General features: G+C 40.7%; 1 protein-coding gene across 1 annotated transcript; it reads left to right on the forward strand.

The window, feature by feature from the left end:
* The first annotated feature begins 9,197 nt into the window (after positions 1–9,197).
* Positions 9,198–15,418, forward strand: IL26 (interleukin 26). Its single transcript, XM_031055544.1, has 4 exons — positions 9,198–9,368; positions 9,744–9,800; positions 15,140–15,205; positions 15,291–15,418. The coding sequence occupies exons 1-4, from the start codon at positions 9,198–9,200 to the stop codon at positions 15,375–15,377; spliced, it is 381 nt and encodes a 126-aa protein (XP_030911404.1). The 3' UTR covers positions 15,378–15,418.
* Positions 15,419–21,936: the final 6,518 nt, after the last annotated feature.

A 21,936-nucleotide genomic window follows, 5' to 3' on the forward strand; every position in this document is an offset into this window, starting at 1 on the left:
CGTGTCACGTGTGGCGTGTGGCGTGTGGCGTGTGACGTGTCATGTGTGACGTGTCACGCGTGGCATGTGGCGTGTGGCGTGTGGCGTGTGATGTGTCACGTGTCACGTGTCACATGTGACACGTGGCGTGTGGCATGTGGCGTGTCACGTGTCACGTGTCACGTGTCATGTGTGAAGTGATGTGATGTGGGGCGTGTCACGTGTGACGTGTGACGTGTCACGTGTCACGTGTGACGTGTGGCGTGTGGCGTGTGGCGTGTCACGTGTCACGTGTCACGTGTCACGTGTGAAGTGATGTGATGTGGGGCGTGTCACGTGTGACGTGTCACGTGTGACGTGTGGCGTGTGGCATGTGACATGTCACGTGTCACGTGTCACGTGTCACGTGTGGCGTGTGGCGTGTGGCGTGTGGTGTGTGGTGTGTGAGGTGTCATGTGTGATATGTGATGGGCTCAGACCCAGCACTGCGCTCAGACTCAGCACCCAGCCTCAGGGCTTAGGCTGGGCCTTGCATATCCCAGGCCTGGATTTCAGGATGCTGTGGTGCTCATGGGTCAAGCTAAGGGCAAGCGAAAGGACCAGAATCAAGAAGCTTTTCCTGTGCCGTTTTACTTTGGAAATGTTTTAGCTGTAAGAACATAACTGCATTAGATTTCAGTTTTCTGTTCCTGTTTTCCATTGGTACTTGCAGTTATGGACTCCACTTTCTGTTGGTAACCTGGTGTCACTGGAAATTAATAAATAAGAGAGAATGTTTTTAGGGGAGGTGAATATGTGATGTTTCTCTGAAAATAGGAAGACAGGAGCAACTCATTTTTTTCTACACTGCTGAAGAGTAAAGCAAAGAATTTCTTAGACCTGCAGTATGAAGTTTTGGCTGGCAGGCTTAGGCTTATACTGTAACCTCATTATCGGAACCGAGATAAGAGAGATTGATAAATTACCTCCTGTTCCTTGCCATATAAATAGCACATAATTAAAATGTTATGATGTTGTGATAAATAAAATGTTTGCTTTCCCAGAGCAACAGAATGATAAAAATAAACTTTTATATGTTCAGAGGTTTGGGCACACATTTCAGACCTAGAATACTTTGAAGGGCTTAGCTGAGAGTTTTGAATCATGTTGTCTGAAGATCAAGGCAACAAATGTGTTTTTTATGGAGCTGCTGAGCTAAACAAAGCAAATTTTGGTACAAAAATGCCTTTTTTTCAAGAAAAGGAATTCTCATGTGTAAAAATTTGCTTTCAGATAATCTAACCTAAACCTGGAAATGTGAGGAAACCTTTCACAACCCATGTGTATTTGGAACTGATAAAAGCTTCTTCATAAATGGGTACAAGTACTGAAAATTTGCACAGATGGGAAAAAAGTAATTAAAATCAAGGCTGCCATGTGATTTTCCAGCCCACACAGTGAACTACAGAATTAATCTCTTTTTGTTGATTTAAGTAATGCAAATAATCAGAAAAAGTATGGCAAAGGATTTTTTTTTCTTTTTATTCTTTGTAGCAAATGTAGCAATAAAATGAAGATTTTATTAAGATTGAAAGGTCATTTTAACTTGATTTTAAAAATGTTCTTCTGCTTTTCTACACAAGAGTGATTTTCTTCTGGAAACTCAAAAGCTGGTAAGCCCAGCACTGATATTACATTTAGATAAAAAACCAAAAAAGGTGTCCATTCATTGTTCTCTGCAAACCATAGCTTAAAAAGTTAAAGGTAGCTGTTTTCATATGGAGAACACTAAGGACTTACTAATTAATTTTGCTTTACTCCTACAAGTATTACATGACCTAAACTTTTGTCACAGTTACAATATGAATTGGATGTATGGGAGTTTACAAAGTCAGTGCTGAGGTCTGTAACTGTAACTTTGCATATAAGGATTGTCTAAAAGCTATATTAAATCTACAAATATTAAGAGATGAAATATTTCTCTTTTGTTCAAGAAACTCTTAAAGAAAGTATCTGTTAAAAGATTTCTGTAATTTAAAGTGTTGTGCATGTGTTTACATATTGTGCTACACACTAAGTAAAAAGTAGACCCTGGAAACAGACTAAAGAGTGAAACTCCAAACCAGCAAGTTATCCAGAATTAGATATAACCAGTACTCAACTTTCTTAGAAAGTTTCTTATGTTTCTAAAATAAATTTCCTAAGTTTCTAAAATAAAGTTTTTCTGTTGTTTTAATTGGAAAAATCATCAAGAGTTTCCTGATCTAAAGTGAAAATTTCAATGGATATTTTGACATCTGTGGCATTTTTCTTTCTTTTTTTCTAGTTATTTTTTGCGATATTTTATTTTTCTATAACTTTTAGAAGTGTTTACAATGCAGTCTCTATTTTATAAATCCTGCCAAAAGAAACTCTTCTTTTACAGCACCATCAGGTACTTCGCTAATGACCTGTGCCATGGGATTTTACATGCTTTGGAACTTCTCATAAATAAATCATTATTTGTCTTCTATATATTTTCTAGCAAAAAGTGCCAGATGTGACCATATCTGATAATTAAATAAGTAAAATTTGCCCCAAAAGTGCCTCTACTCTTGGGGTTCATTGGAAGCAGCACTTCACAAAGAAGGAAGATGCACAGTGGGAAGTGGAAAGTCTGAAGGCATGAAGGTGCTGGGGAGATGGTTCCCTAGCAGCAACCTTTGACTGAAGGGATCAAGAATGGTTCTGAGGGAAAGACAACAGAGGGAAGCACATTTATTGCCAGTGGGTTTAAGTTCACTGGAGGGAGAACGGCACTTCCAAACAGAAAATTCCCCAGAGAAATCACTTTGTTGCTTGCTGCACTGTTGCTTCTCTAGCTTTTGTTCTGTGCTCCTACACTGGGGAGTCAAGGTGGCAGATATCCTGCAGGAGAGTCCAACAAAGACCAACAGTGGCGAGGATTTTGGAACAATCTCACGTGTGAGGGAGCTGACCTGAGAGATGACATGGCAAGTTTTTTACATTTTCCTGTGCAGGAGATTTTCTTTGTTGTTCAAAATTGCCTGGCTAAAGCTAGGATTCAGCTTTCAGTAAACAGAAAAACTTTAGCTCCAAACCAAATGGATGACTTCACTTCTTTACTGAAGTGCAAGTATTCTCATTGTAAACAATATTTCCTACATAGGGGTTGATTTTTTTTTTATGAAGGACTATTCTTGCAAAAAAAAAAAAAAGGAAAAAAAGAGAAAAAAAAGGAAAAAAAAAGAAAGTGATTTTTCATATTGTGGTTCAATTTATTGCCTGGCATTAGCATGGGCCTATCAGCTGAGAGATTCAATGCCAGTCTTGCAGCCCAGCTCCCAGGTGGTGTACCACATAGAGCTGCATGGGCAGCCTGTGCTAGCATTGCCAAGGCACTCAGGAATGTCCTGGGTTAAGAGAACAGAGGGGAAAAGAACCTTCATATTTTTTTAAAAAAAGAAGCAAGAATGAAGGTTAAATGGGGAGAGAGAAAACTGAAAAATGGTGCACAAAAGTAGAAGGAGGACAAGCTTTCCTGGATAAGAGTTGTGCCATGCAAACTGACACACTTCTGCCAACCCAGTAGCTGTGGACATCCTCCTCCCCCAGAACCAGACCCAGGTTTCCACGAGGTTGGCTTTTTCCTTTTGTAATTTTAGTACAACCTTTTATTAATGCCATGATGACATTACAAGAGAAAGCAGGTCACAGACTTCTGAGCACTCCTGTATGTCACAAGAGAAGACAAGGAGCGTGGATTAACCACGTCCCCACATGGGAAGGCTGAGCTGTTACTGCTGAGCACATCTGTACACTCTGCAGAAATACTGCTGTGCAGGGATTTCCTACAGTGAGTTTTGTGGTGGCAAACAAATGTTTTCTAAAGAGTTTGGAGATTGAATCATTGTTGCTAAATGAGATCTCTTGACTGGTTGATGGGAACAATGCTCAAACATTTTTTCATATCTCTTTCTTTCATAATCTCTATTCTCAAATGAAAGACTACATGTGTGTGATTAGTAAAGGCTATATGCATAAAGGTTTTATGCAAAATTCAACTCCTTGTCCAACCAGAAAGTGATCACTAATTTTAACTACAATACTGGACATTTGAGATGTATCTTGACTATTACTCAGATAGCACTGAGCATTCTTCTGAAGCAGTTGGCCATAAAAATTGCTACTGCTTAGAAAACTATTTTTTTAAATTTGTTGTCTATTTCTGTGCACAATTGCAAGATTTTAGTTCTAGTACCTTGGTGGTTTCAAAATGGACGCCGAGTATACTCTAATATATCTCTGTAAAGACTGAATGTACTGAACCTTCCAATCAGATTTCTGAAGTAAAACCAGCTTGACAGATAATTGTCAGCCATCTGTCATCAAACTGAAGCACTGAAGCAGGCCAGTAGCACAGGGAGACCCACCACCTGAACCAGTCCTGAGAATCACAGAGGACTGACAGCATGTTGAATAGCAATTTACATTTGAAGCTTACTCAGAAGTTGTTATACATAAAGTGCAAAGGAGTGCAAATGCAGGGAAAATGTAATTATGTTTGGGGTTACTTTGTTTTGGGTTGATTTGGTTTAGTTTGTCTTCTTCATCTGGGTTTGAGTCTGATTTCTGCTTTACTTAATATCTTAAAATTTTTATGAGGTTTGTGTAAGGCACAGAGTGAAAAACTTCTGAGAGAACTGGATTTGTGGACCTGCTGGTGAAGTGCCACAGAATAATTAAGGGACTGAAGCATCTTTTGTCTGAGGAGAGGCAGAGAGAGCTGGGGCTGTTCAGCTTGGGGAAGAGTCAAGGAGATCTCACCAATGTGTACAAATGCCTGAAAAGAGGAAGCAAAGAAGAGAGCCAGGCTCCTCTCAGTGCTGCCCAGTGACAGGACAGGAGGCAATAGGAAAAAAAATTTAAAATCCCTGAAATTCCACCTGAACATAAGACAGTTTTCTACTGTGACCAAAAATTTGCACAGGTTGACCAGAGAGATTGTGAAGTCTCATCTTCAGAGATATTCGAAAGCTGACTAAACACAGTCCCAGACAAGCAGCTGTAGGTGGCCCCTCTTGAGCAGGAGTGTTGGACAGGATGACTTGCCTAGGTCACTTCTGACCTAAATCTTCGTTGCTCTTTGGCAAAGGCAGTTGAAGGACACCCAGACAGGCACCATGAAAAGTGGGTGAGCAGGGATTCTGTGTGTAAGGATGGGAAAAGCACCAGGCTGACATCCAGTCCTGGACATCCAGTGATTTTAATTTTCTTCTCACTGTCCATATTTCATTTATGCAGGTTTATTTTTCCTAACCAGAGCAGTGTGTTTATAGTATGTAAGCTGTAGCTGCTGGTAATACCTCTCTGTGCTGTTCTGTTGTTCCCCTGATGTTTATGACCACTGAGGCTAGTGGTAGTGGATCACTGGGTGCCTATGTGCTGAGTTTGCACAGGTAATGTAGGTTCCCTTGTCTGAAAAACTGGCTCATAGTAGTTCTGTACTTGTACAGGACTTGTACAAAATCTATGGCAGCTCCAAGTGTTCCTATTATACTAATAGAAGGTCACAAGAAACAGTTTAACTCAGGTGGGTATTCCGGGCTTACCTATGGGTTCATTACAACTATTTTTAGAAAATTGCAGGCTCAGTATTGAATGCTAGAAGCTTCTCTTCTCCAAACTGCTCTCTCCAAGGGAAGTACTAGGGTATCTCAATTTTTTATGTCCTAACAGTAGTGTTGTTACCCTCAGTTTTTGTAAAATATCTCTAAACTTCTTTGTTGTTTATCAAATCATGTTTCTGAGGACAAGTACTGCACCTCTTCATGAAGACCTCTTATTTTTCAGAAGAACAAAGTGATTCAAACAGGATAAGGAAACAAAAAAAAAAAAATAATAGAGAATAGTCCTAAGAGAAAGCATAACATTAGCAGCAGTTAAGCAAATATGAGTAATGTTCATAGGAAGTACACGACATTTAATTCTAGTTATACTAACAGGAAACGAAATAAACAGAAATTGTGAAAAGTGAGAAGATTCCTAAGTAAGAAACTAGACAAGGCTTTTTGTGGATGGAGATCAAAAAGCCATTTAAGCTGCAAAACAACCAGTGCATATGATTGTTACCTTAAATGGACTAAGAGAATTTTGCAGCAGTGCTAGCTGTACATGTTTGCTCTCCACAGATCAAGAGAATTTAATGTTAATTATATCTAATAAGCTCAGTAGATCAAGACAATTCTACAGCTCTCAATAAGGCAGAGAAGAAATGATCTTCATCAGGCTGTTGTTTTCACGCACTCACATGGAGCATAGGTCATACACAACTTGCTTTGAAACTTAGTCCCTACACAGGGTAAATCAGGCAAGATTTTGTTATCTAGCAAGCTGACTACTCTGGTGGTTTTTCTTACACTTTTTTCTTAGTTATTTTCTTTCTTGTTCATTCTCATGGTCATAAGCTTTATCAATTCTGTATAGATGTAACACACAAACTTCACTTGTGTTGTTCCTGAAGTATTGGCTGATAGTGTACATCTAACTTTCCAATAAAGAGAGAGCCCATTGCCTCTGGGGCAGAGTCCTTGAACTTCTCCAGTTTCCAGGCTACTCATGGAAGCCAACATGCTTTGTGGTGTTCTCTGTTGTCCTCAGACTTACTCTGGATACATCAGTTCCACTGCTCATTCAAAGCCTTGCAGGTATTTTCTGACTTCATTGCTAAAAGTGCTGGTCCCTGAATTTGTTTTTCCTTCTGCTTCTTATAATTTTAAAATACTGAGTAATACTGGTTCTTTGGTATTCTACATTATTTATACCATGTTTATGGTATAAATGAGTGCCAAAGTGGCACTAAAATACAAAGTGCTACACAAGACCCAGAAAGAAAAGACCGTCTTTGTTCTGAACAAGTTACACATAAAAAACTTGAAGAATATTGGCTATTTTCTGACTAGAAATCAAACCGTTGTATCAAAATTCGTGGAAGTTTAATTGATCTTATAGGATTGGTTATGAAATGGCAGCCTCCATTCTTTTATGAAAGGAGTGATAGGAAAGCCCAATTTTATTTTTATTTATTTTTTAAGGTATGGCTACCTTGCACTTCCATCTACCTGCATCCTTTTTCACCACCCAGTTGAAAAGTCAGCCAATTCAGTAAGACATTTACTGATTCACATCCAGAGGTGTCTAGAGCCCAATAAAAAGGTGTCACTTACAGCCCTGTAAGTATGGTGATACAAGTTCACAGAAGAGACAAAATGAAACTTGTGGGCTCACGGATTTTCCAGCAACATTAGAAGTTTCAGAGATGTTGAAAATTATTGATTTTCTTATGAAAAGCCACTACAGACTGGCTACATGACCCATTTATTCCATTTAGAGGAAAACTGTTGACCAAGGAGTACCACACCAAGGCAGTTTTGCATTCTGACTGTATTGCTTTCACCCAAGATCTTCTTCTAGGAATAAACTAGCAATAAGAGGCTAATCTGCTGTCCACATGTCATGTGTGCTGAGGTTCAGTGCACCTCATCTGGCAAGCCCGACCAGCATTTAGAATGTTTAAATAGAGACCACAGTTCACATGAGCACTAAAATGCACATAAAGCCTCAGGCCATCATCCTCTCCACTTTCCAAAATCTAAGATCTCCTCCCCTTGTTGGTTGTTTTTGTTCATGGACCCCATCAGCACTTCAGCGCAGCTTGAGCAACTGTGATGTGTAGATGGTTCTGTGGAAAAATGCATTTCCCAGAGCTGTTATGGGTGGGATGCTTGAAGAACCCTGCTTGGCCTGTAGGCTGCATGCTTGTGTGTGTAAATGGTCAGTGGGATTGAGGCTGGAGTGAATTAATTACCCAGCTTGTCTCACCTTTCTTCCTCCCAGAGCTGACACATGTCCTGGGCACAGGCACACTTGTGCCACCATAGAGGGACAAAGAGCTCTGCTGCTGGATCTAACATGGTCACTTTGAGTCATTTCAGCTGCAGTTTAAACCACTTTCTCTGATCTGTTTAAAGTTTTCTATGTTGCTTTTGAAACATTAAACAAGTCAAATGCCTGTCCTGTGTGAATATTTCAAGGGCTTCCTTTTTCGTCCAACAAAAATGGTGTCAAGGAAATTTTGTTCTAGACCAAAACCTGCTTTCTTCATCTTCTTGCACACACCTCAGCCAGTTGTCTCACTGAGGATCTTGACATTTGACTTAAAACCATCCTTGGCTTAACAGCCTCACATGGCTGGTGTTACTTCACGATTTCGAAGTCTATACTTGGAGTGATCTTGCCTGGAGTAGTACCTAAGAAACCTGCGGCATTTGGCTGTGTTGGAAACAGGCCAGAGACAGAGATTGCCCAATCTCTGACCACCTTTGTAGAAGAGTGATCATTTGATTCTACTATTTTACATTTACAACCTCCGTGATGGATATGTTGTGATCTTGCACATTATTTCCCAGTGCCCACGACTTGCAGTGGGCTTTTAAATTGACTTGATAGCCAAGGATGTCCTGGTCCTTCCACAGAGCCCTCCCTGGAGCCCTCTCTTTCACACTGAGCAGTCTACTGCTCCTACTGGGGCAAAGTCTGCCCTGGAAAAAGACTACAGAATTTAAAATAGGCAGCAAACACCTGATAGATGCTATACCCTGGAAAAAACGCCAATCTCAAAAACTGAACAGGGAAGTTCTAAACACCATGCAGTCCAGCTTCCTTATAGATAACAGATTTTCTAATCCTTTTCAGGGTAAATTAGGAAAGTTTTTTTCCCTTCTGGGCCATTACCTTTCAGAAAAGTGCTGCCATAATGTTTTGTGGAAAAATTAAAAAAACCCCAGAACACATTTGGCATGTTTTGAAACTAAACTAATGCTCCACTACCTTTTCCTCACTTGACCACCACTTAAGTGAAAGAAGACTTCTCACATGATAGGGAAATTTTTCTTTCTTGGAAACCTTGACCCTGTTGCCAGTAAATATGGAGATATCGTTTAGAAAAACGTCATAGATGATTGTGGTCGAATTTGTTGAAAGTGGAGCAAGCCGTATAAAAAAGCACAGCAAAAATACCAATCAGCCACCACATAAGCAATAGGTTATCTGCGTGAGCATCTCGGGGAAGAAGTTACTTTGAGGGTTAACAAAATTAGGTTAACCTCTGTCATCTAACCAGTCTGGCTGCATCACACATGCTGCTGTGACTGTAGAGGCTCGAAGATATGGGAGCGAAGATGAAAGGATGTTCTATTTTCAGATCTGGGCATTTTTTATTTCTGCTTTGTCTTTTTGCTGTGGAAGGCAAAAAGTCACCTACAGGAAAACATACCTGCCGAAAAGGACTCCTCTCCCAGGTGACAGAGAACCTGTATGTCAAGGCAACTAGTTTAAAATCATCTATTCCTGTAAGTTGATCCCACTAATTGAAAAAGTTGATTTTATTTATAGATGCTTATTAGTTTAATTACTGTGCTTCTGGAAACTTTAATAAGTTGAACGATCTCTACAGTCCTGAGAGACAGGGTAATGCCTCTACTTCTTTTGTAAAGGTGGTAAAAAATGATGCATAGAAGATGCATAGAGAGGCTGGATGAGTTTGCCATGAAAGAAATTTGCAGTTAGGCTGGGATTGAAATACAGATTTACTGAGTCCTCACCCTACATCTGAAGAAGACAATGAAGATTAATATTATTGTTACTAAGTTTTGTACAAACCAGACTTAAAACTGTCTCCCTTCCTCTGCTTGTGTTAATTAATACTATCATATTATATTTTACAGAAGGATCTCATCAAGACCACTAGATTGCTTAAAAAGACTACAAAAATGCTGTTTATGGTAAGATTTATACTACCTGTTTTCCTTTTTCTTACTTTGACTTTCTATTGGTCAATAGAAACAGGAATACACGATCAAAAGAAATGACAACTAATGCAAAAATCACTTGTGTTTAATTGGGAAAGACGTTTATGAAAGCCACATGCTTAGAGGAAGAGTGTTTTTTCTGTCACAAGAAAGGGATATTACCCTGGGATACGAAGAGATGGTTGATCATGATATGGGGAGAAAGAGGTGGATTTGCAAAGACTGCCTGGAGGCACTTCTTTGTAGGCAGCTGAAGTCACGCTGTGCCAGGGAAGTTGGGGTGAGGGTGTTTTTGGTCAGGGAGGAGTGTGCTTGTTGTAGCACTCCCTCCTGTGAGCCCTGGCTGCATGTGAGCCTCCCAGGAATGCTTTCAGGCACCAGCTCCCACAGGAGAGCCAGAGCCACAGCCACTGTCCCGCAGCTGAGGCACCTTCTGCTGAGGATGTGCAGCACCATGGATAGCCCGGGCATGCTGCAGGGAGTTGAGACACCCAAGGAGCTGCTTTGAGCTTAGCCCTCTGCAGGTGCACTGGAAGAGGGTCATCAGAGTTCCCAGTGCAACTCAGCATGGGAGTGAGAAACAAGCCCTGGGGTGTCTAATTGTGACTGTAAGTGTGTGAGACATTTTAGTTTTCTTCATGCAGAGATCTAGTCAGCAAGACAAACTGAGTTGGTTTATCCTTAAATATAGACCTATTGGCCTTTGATGTCCCTTGGATTTCACCAATTATGTTCAGAGTGAAGGCTCCTCACTTGTGTGTGGGACCTACACACAGATATCCACATTTGAGTGGTGTCATCTGCATCTGCATTAGCTTCCTGACAGGAATCTCTCAGCTGACACTTCATTCCATTGCCTAAAAATAGGCATGCAGTCATTTGAAATACCTTCAGGGGTCCAAGAGAACCCACAGGTCAGGCAGATACAATACAGAGCTGACAGGATGACTGATCTTTTCTGGAGCAGCAGTTGGGGATGGGCTGGATACCCTACAGCCTATCAAATGGCATGGGACAGTGATGTGGAGGAGTGGAAAAATGTCACATACAATGGCTCCTACAATTTGACATAGATGGTCTGACTTAACTCTCCAATTTATCTTCCATTTACTCTTTGTGCATTAAGTACATTTGTTGCTGTCCCTTCTGTTGTGTAAGACCATGATTGGTCTTACCAATACTCCTGTGCCTGCCAGCACAGCAACCTCCTGCCTTTCCTTCAGAAACCACAGAGGCAGACTGAGCTGTTTAAGACAAAAGGATGCAGTTCAATTGGATACTAAAATTCATAAAAATAGTTTTATTGATTGCACACTTTCTAAACATGCATGTTTTATGAGGTTGAAATTTTAGCCTCATAAAAATTGACTTTGGGGGTATTCATTTGGCAAATCATTACTTAATTTGTCTTCAGATAAACTGCACTGTTCGAGATCAGCTCCTCTCCTTCTATGTGAAAAATGTCTTCAGTCGTCTTGAGGTAGGAAGTGACAAGTTGTACTTTATTAGTGCCTTCCAGGTCCTGCAAGCAAACATGGATGCCTGTGTGAGTATATTCCTGAGCGCTAAGCCAACTTTGTCCATCTCAGAAGTTAGGAAAGGGCTCCATCTCAGTTTTTCAGCAGATGGAGAGGCAGAGGGTGATTCAGAGTGATGGTGTGACCCACACCACAGGGAACCCAACTTCTCAAGGGCTTGTCCACTGGGCCCAGGGAAGTTTAACACCATTCATTTCCTCCCAGAGTGATCTTGTGGGGAGTGTGAAAGGTGGTGGAGATCCCATGGAGCCAAGCCACTTTCCTACTGTGGATGTCACCTTGTGCTGCCCTCTCCTCACTAAAGCTGCAAAGAAACAGGGTGGTCACAGGGAGAAATGAGGCTCCTTAAGTTTCTGTGATGTTACAGTGGTAATGCTTTCCTTCTTCAACAACATACCCTCTGCTGGTGTGTAATCTTTACTCACATGTCATCTCTGCTCCTCCATACTGAGTTTGAAAGAACTGGTGGTGTCTCATGAGTGAGCAGGGGCCACAGTTATGAAGCACATGGGAGCAGTTCCTATGTATTAGCTGTGCTCACAGTCAGAGCAGGTTGTCAGTGATGTTGCTCACTGACAAAATGTCTCCAGGTGCCCCAGAGAAGAGGCACTTTTACCAGCTCTGCCTAAGTAACAACAGGACAACAGTTAGAGCACACTTTTGCCTGTGCAAATATACTCACTAACATACCAGGTAGATGCCAAGATGATGCCATCACTTGTTGGTCATTTCTCACATAATTTTTAAGGGTAAACAAATAGTGACTGGGTGTGTCTTAAAACTAAATATCTTATGGATATCCTTTTTCCTCCCCTAAATATGAAGTCCTCAAAATAACAGTGTCCCAGAAAGGGGAGCCTGACCTAGGGTGAAATATAGCCATGGATATCCAGGCAAATGTCTACTGTGATTTTAAAAAGTGAGAGAATGATGGCAAGTCAATTAATTATTGAATTAAATTAATTGAAACTTTGGCTAATCTGAACTGCACGGTAGCATGAAAGTAAAGGACAGTGGTTCTACGTGCACAAAAACATTTGCAATGTAAAACCAAACAGCTTCAGAAATCTCTTTGCAGAGTTATAGGTCAGAACTGAACTGGGATATTTGCATTACGTAAAAAGATTCAAATCTTAATGGGAGAAAACTTCACCAGCTTTCAGGTTCTGTATTTCAAACCATGCTAAACTGTTGAGATTTATAGCCATTATTCACAGCAATCTGCTGTGATCATATTGCTGTGATTATTTGTGACTGTCAAAATTCCAGATAATGCTGTAATTCCAGAATGTGACAATATAATTTCAGATGGTATAATATGCTTTATAGAGATTACATTTTTGTCTGGAGAAACAATTACATTCTATATAAATGCCAGTACAAATGCCAACACTGAGGAGTTTAGACTGTCAACTGTGACTGAATTCAGAATATCCCGTGACTGTAGCTTGCTAGATTGCTTAGTAATACATTTGTGTCTGTGCTATGTGGAGACAAAATGCTGCAGGTTTCTCAGAGCTCCTGCATCCTTTTTCATAATTAGTGCCAGTGTTTTACCCAACACAAGTCTAAACATAACAACTTACCTTTTTGGGTCATAAATGTGTGGGTAAGAAAGATAAGACTGTCCCTGCTAGTAGAAAAACAACAGCTCTTTGAAAAGCTCACCATGATTTTCTAGGAGACACCTCATTTCTGGAAACTAATATTTTTTGAAATGTCTGTATTAATTCAAACCCAGCAATACAAAGCCATGTAAAAGAATAACAAAAATTATGAATAGGGTGAAAGTAATGGATCATTTGCTAAAAGTAAACTTGAGATTTTTTCATATATTACTCCTCAATAAATTAACACTCATTCATCCATGAGTGTTCTTAGTTGTTCATAGCTCTTTAGTGGCTATTACCTAGTGGAGCTATAAGATGTTTGTCTTAAGAAGGGATTTCCTCCAATGACAACATATTATGTGACTAATTTTTTACCTTTCAAGAATAAAGCTCTCCATACAATTAAGGGAAACAGTGACACCTTTATAGACACATTCACCTCATATTCTTTCACAAATTTGGGCTGTAATTTGGCCAGCTAGAGGCATGTGTGCTACCTAGAAATCCTAACAGTATTTGCTTTCCAACCACTTCCAAAGACTTTATACTACAATATTATGATTCTCACCCTGCCAGTTCTTGGTTTTGCCCAAACAAGGAAGCATTAATATTTTTCAATGATATAGAGGCCCAAGTTCAGTTTTTTAGAAATCTGTAAGTTTGAAAATCTCTAAACTGATTTTCTGCCATAAAGTCAGACGTTTTCATTTAGACTATGACTGCAAGGTAAAGGGAACAGATATTTTTCCTTGGATACTTGGAGTACCCACCTGCAGCACCACTGACATCATTACTTGCTTGAGTGCCCCGGTCAGCATTGCTGAGAACAGGGTGAAGTTGCTTCTGAAGTTGGACTTATGTTCCTACAGCTACAGCAGTAGAGCACTGCAGAAGTGTTTTCTCATATTTGAATGGAGTGCAGAAAGACAATATATTTCCTGCAGAGCCTTTAATATTTCTCTATCATTTTAGGCAGAACTTGTAGACCTCAAGCTGAGTTTTCAATACTCTAGCTTGTTGGCCAGCTCATTTAGTTACTTGCAGTTTATGCAGGAAGATAAGAGTTTGTAATGTGTATCACCACGAAAGCAAACATACTCATTTAAGGCCAGTTCTGCTGCCAAATAGTATTTTGTGGAAATCTATACTATACAAGATGGAGATCATTAAAAAAAAAAAAGCTCTGGGTTAGAAAGAACTACCTTGGTTGGACGATTTTTAAAAAATTTACTTTTATTTACATCTCTTTTAATGTCTTTTAAAGATTTCCTTTTTTTTTTCCACTTTCATCATGTGAGGTGACTTTGGGAAGCACAAAAGGTAACCTGAAAATGTTTGTGCTCCTTTTTAAAGTACTGCATGTGAGATAGAAAAGGATTAACCATTCATTTCAGAGGACTTATCTCCTTTCATGTGTTGAGATGAGGACCTTTGCCTTTATTCTTTTCAAACATGATGTCCTTGTTTGTAGACTGGAAGACATCAAATTTTTCCTTTTTTTTTCTCTGAAAGAATGTATTTTTGACAGTCCAGGTAGCTGAGGATCAGTAAGCTGTGTTGCTCAGAAAGCTTAGTCTGGCAACTCTAAAAAAAAACATTTGGAAAAGCTGTGGGTAGCCACTGCTGAGTGGCCAGAGATAGGGTGGTGAGGAGACAGCTAAGCCCTCCAGACTAATTAATCACACAGTGGAGAAATGGGCAGGGAAACAGAGGAAAACATAAATTAACTTTATAAACGTATTTGGAGGGCTTGCAGAAATGTGCAAATTTGCTCCCTGTACTTTGCAATGGTCTTTGGCCCTTAGTCTTGCCTTCTCTCAGGTCCAGAGGTTCTGAGGGTTCAGAGCTAAAGGACCTTGAATCTTACAGCTAAAATACAATGTGCAAAAGCTGTAACTGCAACTTATGCAAAGATTCCTGGGATAGATAGAATGTGTTTAATAAGAAAACTTTGAGGTACTTATAGTACCAGTTTGGGGTGTTGTGAACTCAACTTGGCAGGAAGCAAGCAGGTAAAAGAACACATTTGAAGTATTGGGAAATACTGAAATGATGCTGAGTTCACACATTTTACTGGTAGCCCTACAGTGCCACACTGTGGGCTGGACTCTTCCTCATCACTGCGTCTTTATATCAGCATCTTTGGGTTTTTTTCATCCTTCAGCTTCCGTGTGCTCCATCCACAAGGTTAACTTCTGCAGTCAAAAAGTTAAAGAGAGTCTTTCTTAAGGTAAGAACAGGCGGTGCTGGCTCCCCACTACACTTTTCAAGGGCTGTAGTGAGTTTCTTTTCTAATGCCTTTATCTTCTCAACAGCTTGGAGATCAGGGAATCTACAAGGCCATCCATGAACTGGACATTCTCCTTCCCTGGATTCAGGCCTACATACAAACCATCATATGAAGAAGGAGGACGTGACAGACAGTGTGCTGCTTCTGTGAGAAGACCAGATCAATACCCAAAAGGCCTGAAAATGAACTGAGAGCCGGATGATCAATGTGTCTGGCAGTAACTCCCTCCCATGGAAAGAGACCCTCTGTAACACAAGTGGCACGAAGAGGGCTTTTCATAAGCTTTCCTGGTTAACCTGGCACAGCAGCTTTGCCTGTTCTGCCTGTGGAGAAGCTAGAGCATGCTGCTGTGCTTTCACCCTGCCTGCCCGCCCGCTGCCTCGTGGGCAGCCCCCAAAGGTGCCGCACCAGCAGAACGTGGGATCTGCTACCCTGAGCATCAGACACAATGTCCCACGTGCTGTGGGCATGATCTTGCCGTGGCTTGTGCCACTCTGTGTGAATACAGCTCAAAGCAATGAGGATCACTTTGGAAAATCCCACCCCTAAGCTATATTTCCTTTGGGGCTTGTGGTTGTAGATATATAACAGTAGACACAAGCCATTCTATGTGTAAATAAGAAAAATAATTATATACTGCTTATCTTTATTATTAATTTAAAGTAATAATTGATCACTAATAAAAAATACACAATTAATGTAAAAGCTTTTTTTTCAGACTCATGCATGAGCTTTAGGTGCAACATGATCTACATGAGATCAGACACTCAGGAAACACAATAAATGGATTACTTTCACTAGGATTGTAAAATGATTTGTGAGAAGTTTGTCGAAGTTGATGGTAGTGGTTTCCAAAATGTCTTCCATATAGTACAGAATGAAGATGGAATTCTAGTTTTCTCACATTTTTAAAGATTTACCAAGAGAAAATATCTAGGCCATGAATGCATTCCCTGTTGCGGTGTGCTAAGTCCCGGCTAGGTGGTAACAGGGGTGCGACAGAGCCCCCGTTTGAGCTCTGCAGAATCCCAGCTACCAGTGGAGGTTTGGTGCAGGAACAAAAGGCAGCAGCACGGGCCCTGGGGGACTGGAGTAACTTTATTTGATGGTAAAACTCCCCGAGCCCAGGATCCCAGGACCCCGAACTGAGGGCAGACAATAGCTTATAAACGGGGGAGGTCTCAGGGGAGGATACGCTCTTTAACCAATCGGGAAGACTAGGGGTGGAGCACAAGGCGAGGAATACAGTGTGAAAACCAATGAAGGATTTCAAGGGAGGAGAACAGTTTAAGTAAGCTAATGGGGTTTCGAAGGATGCAAAACTGACAGCCAAGTTTCTAAAGGGAAGGGCAGGTTCGGGAAGGGATTGATATTTAATGGAAGGAGGAGTAAGGAAGGTTCTGGGGATAGAGGTAGGGGCAACAGGGGTTACAAGCTGGGAAGGGGAGGGGGTTGAAAACTTGGCAGGGAGTAGCTGGGTAACAAACAGAAAAAGTGACACTTAACAGAACAGAATAACAGGGGGAGGACAATACAGAGGGGTTGCAAAACCACAAATTAAACAGTGAACATGCCAAATTAAAAAAACATACTACCACAATTCCCAGTCTGCGTGTTTGGCAGTTCCACGGGGCTGAGATTCTGCAAATCTTCAAATCTCATAGTTCTACTATGTCAGGAGCATTTGAAACTGTTAGTGTGATGGCATTGATGAGCCTGAGCTAGTTCCTCTTCTGGCAAATGTCTAACACAAGGGAGTTGCTATGAAAAATACATTTTTTTTCAGTTGAAGACAAAATGGTTAATTAGAGGAACAATGGAAAATTTGATGTCATGGTCTTTTTTGAGCATGTAATTTAACTTTTAATTAACACAATGTCCCTTTTCATGGATTTTTTCACACCCATTAATTTTTGAAATTCAAGTTTGTTTTCAGTTTCAGTGTTTTTTGTCCGAACTCTGGTGTATGAAATAGAAAATTGCCCATGGGCATGGCTTCTCCAGCCTTCATGGCCTCTCCAGCCTTCATCAGACATAACTGTCTAGTACTTGCTGCTGGTAAGGAGCAGTAGCTGGGATCTGGAGGCCTGTGGGAATTGGAGGGACTGCTGCTTCCCTGCCTCAGAAGGGAGCCAGTGACACCTGCAAAGAGAAAAACTGCCACCTTCAGTTGGGAAGATCCATGGGCAATGTTTTCAGGTGATTCAGGTTGCCAGAGACTTCTCTTGTGGAAATTTTGCACATCCAGTCAGTGGTGACACATGGAGTGACACAGGACCTTTAGAAAGGACAAGTAACATCTTTCCTGCCACACTGCATTCCTGGGGTCAGCCCTGCAGTGGGCATGAGCAGCCAGCAGACCTCTCACAGCAGGGTTTGAGGTCAGGCTGCAGCAAAGCTCAGCATCCCTTCATCTGACAAGGAAATCAAGCTATTTTATGGCATAAAAGCTTAGGATTTGTTATTTCAGCCCTCATTTTCCATATGGCTTCGGACACTTTGCAGATTTTTAGTTGCCTTGCCCATAAAATGAAAGTACCTCTGGGAATGATGCATCCCTTCATATAGTAGCAAAAATCACATTTGCAAGCCAATTAAACACTCTTGGATGAAAGCCAAAATACAGCATCTCCAAATAAAGGACATTACCTAAGACAAAAGTGTTGTGGTGATACCTGCCATATGAAGGCTACCTAACAACAAATATTGCTCTGATTCTTCACAAAAATATAGCAAAACAATTGGTATTAAATATATTCAACTGTCAATTCAAAGTAATAAGTATGGACAAAAGCTTGTTGCTTTTTAAAACCGGACAAGTGAAGGACTGCATTTTAATTTTACAGAGGAGACTCTAGGTGTCACTCTTACAAAACAAGACTCATGCTAGTCTCAGTTAACTGCTGACTTCAGTTGATGGAGAAAGTGTTAGAGCATATTACATAAGTAGTTTTCTTGAGTGGAAACTGAGATAGATATGCAGTTAGGTTAGAAAGATTGAACTATTTCAATTCAATTGCCACAAATGTAGAATTGAAATAAAAATGCAGGGTAAAAATGATGGGCATATAGCAACAAACTGATTGATTATGAATTCAGTCTCTAGTTTTACTAAAGAATTCTTATGTGACTATAGACAAGTTCCTTTATTAAGGTACTTTTCTCCTTTGACAAATGGAAAAACTGTCTATCAATTATTTGTTCAAGCTAATTTAGTGTACAGAAATCCTCAAAAGGAAATGATTTCCCATGCAATGTTAATTGATGTCACTGCTGCTTAGGGTGGCTTGTCTCATCACAATGTTTTGGTCTTTTTGAAGCAGTGACTCTTATTACATGGAAAAAGAAAGGTATTTTATGACTGTTACTGCAAAAGCAAGAATGAAAAATATGTGTCTGTGCATTGAAATGATCACTAGATCAAAACTTGGAAAACACTGATCTAGTGGAAAGTAGCAGTATTGCAAAACTGCACGTGCAGTTTTGGTGTTATGTAAATAGTACAGCAACAGTCAGTGAAGACAATTTCCATCACATACAAGATCATATACAATTTCTGATTTCCCTGAAGTGTTTTTTTTCTCTCAAGTGCAAAATCTTCAGAGCAGAGGTTATCACTTAATAAATGATTTTTTGCTGTAGGCCCAACCGTCTATAGCAATCTCTTCATCTCAGCTGCAGCCCTGGTCTTATAATGTAGTCATAGAATCATGGAATCATAACATCATGGAATTGTTCAGGTTGGAAAAGATCATTCAATTCATCCAGTCCAACCATTAACCCAGCACTGACAAGTCCACCACAAAACCACATCCCCAAGTGCCACATCCACGGGTCTTTTACCTACCTCCAGGGATGATGACTCAACCACTTCTCTGGGCAGCCTGTTCAGTGCTTGACAACCTTTCTTGGTTGCAACTTGACAGTGCTTTCAGAGAATATTTCCTAATCTCCAATCTAAACAAGTCCTGGCAAATGCTGGGACAGTTTCCCTTGGACAACATTAGAAGGATTAGAAGATTAGATTAGAAAACTGTTTCCTGAAACATGGAACTAAGAATGGTATTTGGACAATGATGCAACTTATGTTGGGTTTGTCTATTTGGTCACAGTTTCTTTGAGCCCACAACATACGCTGATTTCTAGGGGCTTTAACAGCAGACTCTCCACCGCAAAGATGTGTGGCCAAAGGTGAAACGCTTGAACTTTTGGCCTAGTGATTAATGAGATGCTCCCCAAATAGCCCCCAGTAGCCAGTGAACCCAGACACTTAAGTCAAGTCATCCTCCCCTCAGGAGTTGTGAGGCTGCCAGGAGAAGGGGTGGCTGGGTAGGCAGGAATGGCAGGGATACAGCAGCCCATGTTCAGATGCAGCGGTCACTTTACAGCTTCTCCCATCTTTAGCCAACCTTCTTCATGATGCAAATAATGACTGCCCTGGGGCTACTCCCTCCTAAATACTGCCAGGAGCTCTTGAGCTGTGGAGAATGGTCTCACCTCAAATCTGTTTTCATTGAAAAAGCAGTGTTTAGATTGACATTCCTATTCTGTTGTCTTCAGTGGAAGAGTGATTTGGAAATGTAAAGGCAGCCGGTAGGTTTAATGCTCTAAAGGAGCATTGACTGCCAGAGGGAAAAGGGAGCCACAGGAATACCATCAATTGAGGGTGGAGATTATCATGGAATAAAGTGAAATATATCAGAAGAAAGTTTGAATTGCAAAATGTTATGGATAATGGGTTTTTTTCAGTTCTTTGGATGGAGTGGGTTGATGAAAAGCATCAATGATCATAAAGCCACAGGGTCCACAGAATAAATGAGGCTGTCACAGGAATGGAGGCTTCTGGCCTGACCTCCTGCTCAAAGCAGGGCACACTAGGAGATCAAACCAGGCTGCTGAGGGCTTTATCCAGTTGGATCTTGAAAAATCTCTGATAGAAGTGATGGAAGGCTGACTTTGAAGGGCCATTGCATAATTTCTAGATGGGTAAAGTATTACAGAGCTGAATGGAGCCACAGCTAAAGAGGAAGGTTTCCATAGTTGAAAGTCAACCTATGACAACTGCCTGGTCACAAAATATTTGTGTGAGGTGAATGATAAATTGCAGGCAAGTGTCGAGTCCAGTGAGAGGAAAGGGTTGAATGAATTTTGAAACAGAATTAGGGCAGATGAGAAGTCACAGATGTTTCACTTCTGGTAAATTATTTCTGAAGGTTGCAGCCCCCTCTCAATTTATACTGAGGTTTTTGGTCCAAAGCCTTGGACATGGAAACCAGCCCACTCCTGACCTGGCTCCTGACTCCTCTCCTTGCAGCAGGGGCACTGCCAGGGAAGTTTCTAATGTGGAGCCCATAAAAGTTCATGCAGATCTCCCTGCTCCTTGGCCATTGACTCTGGATATCCCCAGAGTGCCCTACCTTCTCATCCCAGAGATGAGGTTATGATGACCTTTTTAGAGTTTTGTTGGCTTCTGGAAGGTTTTCTGCTTCAGCAAACTGGCAAAGAGCAGAAGAACATGTTATGCTAGGATATTAAAGTAATATCAGCCATCTGATTACCATCCCCTGATTTTTGAATTGTCGGAGATAGAAACCTGAGAAAACACAAATTTAATTCTGTTTAGTGGAAGAGGGTGTACAGATGTAAAGACAACCTGAGGAGGAAGGGTGTAGAAGAGGAGTGATGGTGGGTGAACAGAGGAGCCTGGGGTGTTTGGGTCTTATCTGGATGTCTCAGCATGTTGCTGTATTTTGCACATTAAAAAAAATCTACTTAAAGAAAGCAGGATGTAAAGTTTCTAGCAGCTGGAGTTGCAGAGAAAATAATGAAACTTAAACAGAAATTATGAATGAGGTTATATATAGATATTAAGGTGCACGTAGATATTGTAGATACTAAGATACTCAGGTGTGAACAGGTTTGGTTTTGCTTTTCAAACAGCCCTTTCATCAAGTATATTTCTTCATATTTAATAAAATCTTATTTTTCTTCTATTTAAGACCTCAAAAGGCTTTCACATGCTTGACATAAAAATAGATTTGGGGTTAACGATGTACATCACTTGTTAATATTAACCAATGGATGCTTTTCCTTCCACTTTCTGCCATTGCTGCCTATTCAAGTTGTTTTGGCTGTGCTTTCAATCAAGCTGATGAGAAGGAAGTAACTTCCTTGAAGTAGCCATGGTGCAGGGGGGCCTTTTATTTGCTTGTTCCTTCTAAAGATTCAATGAGCCATTGTTAACAGCAGAATACACCCTGCTGGTTTCGTTGCTGAAGGTGAAGCCTGTAGCCCATGTCGATCATTGGTAAAGCATCATCCACTATTTTCTGATTTTTCCCTCCCCACATGAAAGACGAAGTGGTTTGTGCCAGCCCAGCTGGTTTTCCCTAACCACGCGTGAAGAACCCGCTGACGTCTCCTAGGCAGACTTTGTCATGTCAGTCTAAATGTTTTCTCTGTTCCTGTGTAGTCACTAAGGAATAACCAGCAGCAATTTCCAAGTGATGAAGAAAGCTTGCAGAGAATAACCACAGGTGCCTTAAATTACTCACTTGATAAAGCTATTTACAAGTGAGCCTCTTAGATGTGAGGAAAAAACTTCTTTGTGAATGAGAAACCACAGGCTGTCAGTGGAAAAGACAACCTGGCTTTTTACCCGCTCTGGGGGA

The sequence above is a fragment of the Geospiza fortis genome, unplaced genomic scaffold (genome assembly GCF_000277835.1).
Source record: "Geospiza fortis unplaced genomic scaffold, GeoFor_1.0 scaffold166, whole genome shotgun sequence".
Classification (NCBI taxonomy): domain Eukaryota; kingdom Metazoa; phylum Chordata; class Aves; order Passeriformes; family Thraupidae; genus Geospiza; species Geospiza fortis.

Bases quoted from the DNA above. Each gene is read 5' to 3' on its own strand.
- IL26 (XM_031055544.1), top strand. From the start codon at position 9,198: ATGAAAGGATGTTCTATTTTCAGATCTGGGCATTTTTTATTTCTGCTT. The intron at 9,369-9,743 runs GTAAGTTGATCC...TATATTTTACAG, and splicing joins GTTTAAAATCATCTATTCCT to AAGGATCTCATCAAGACCAC. The intron at 9,801-15,139 runs GTAAGATTTATA...TTCATCCTTCAG, and splicing joins CTACAAAAATGCTGTTTATG to CTTCCGTGTGCTCCATCCAC.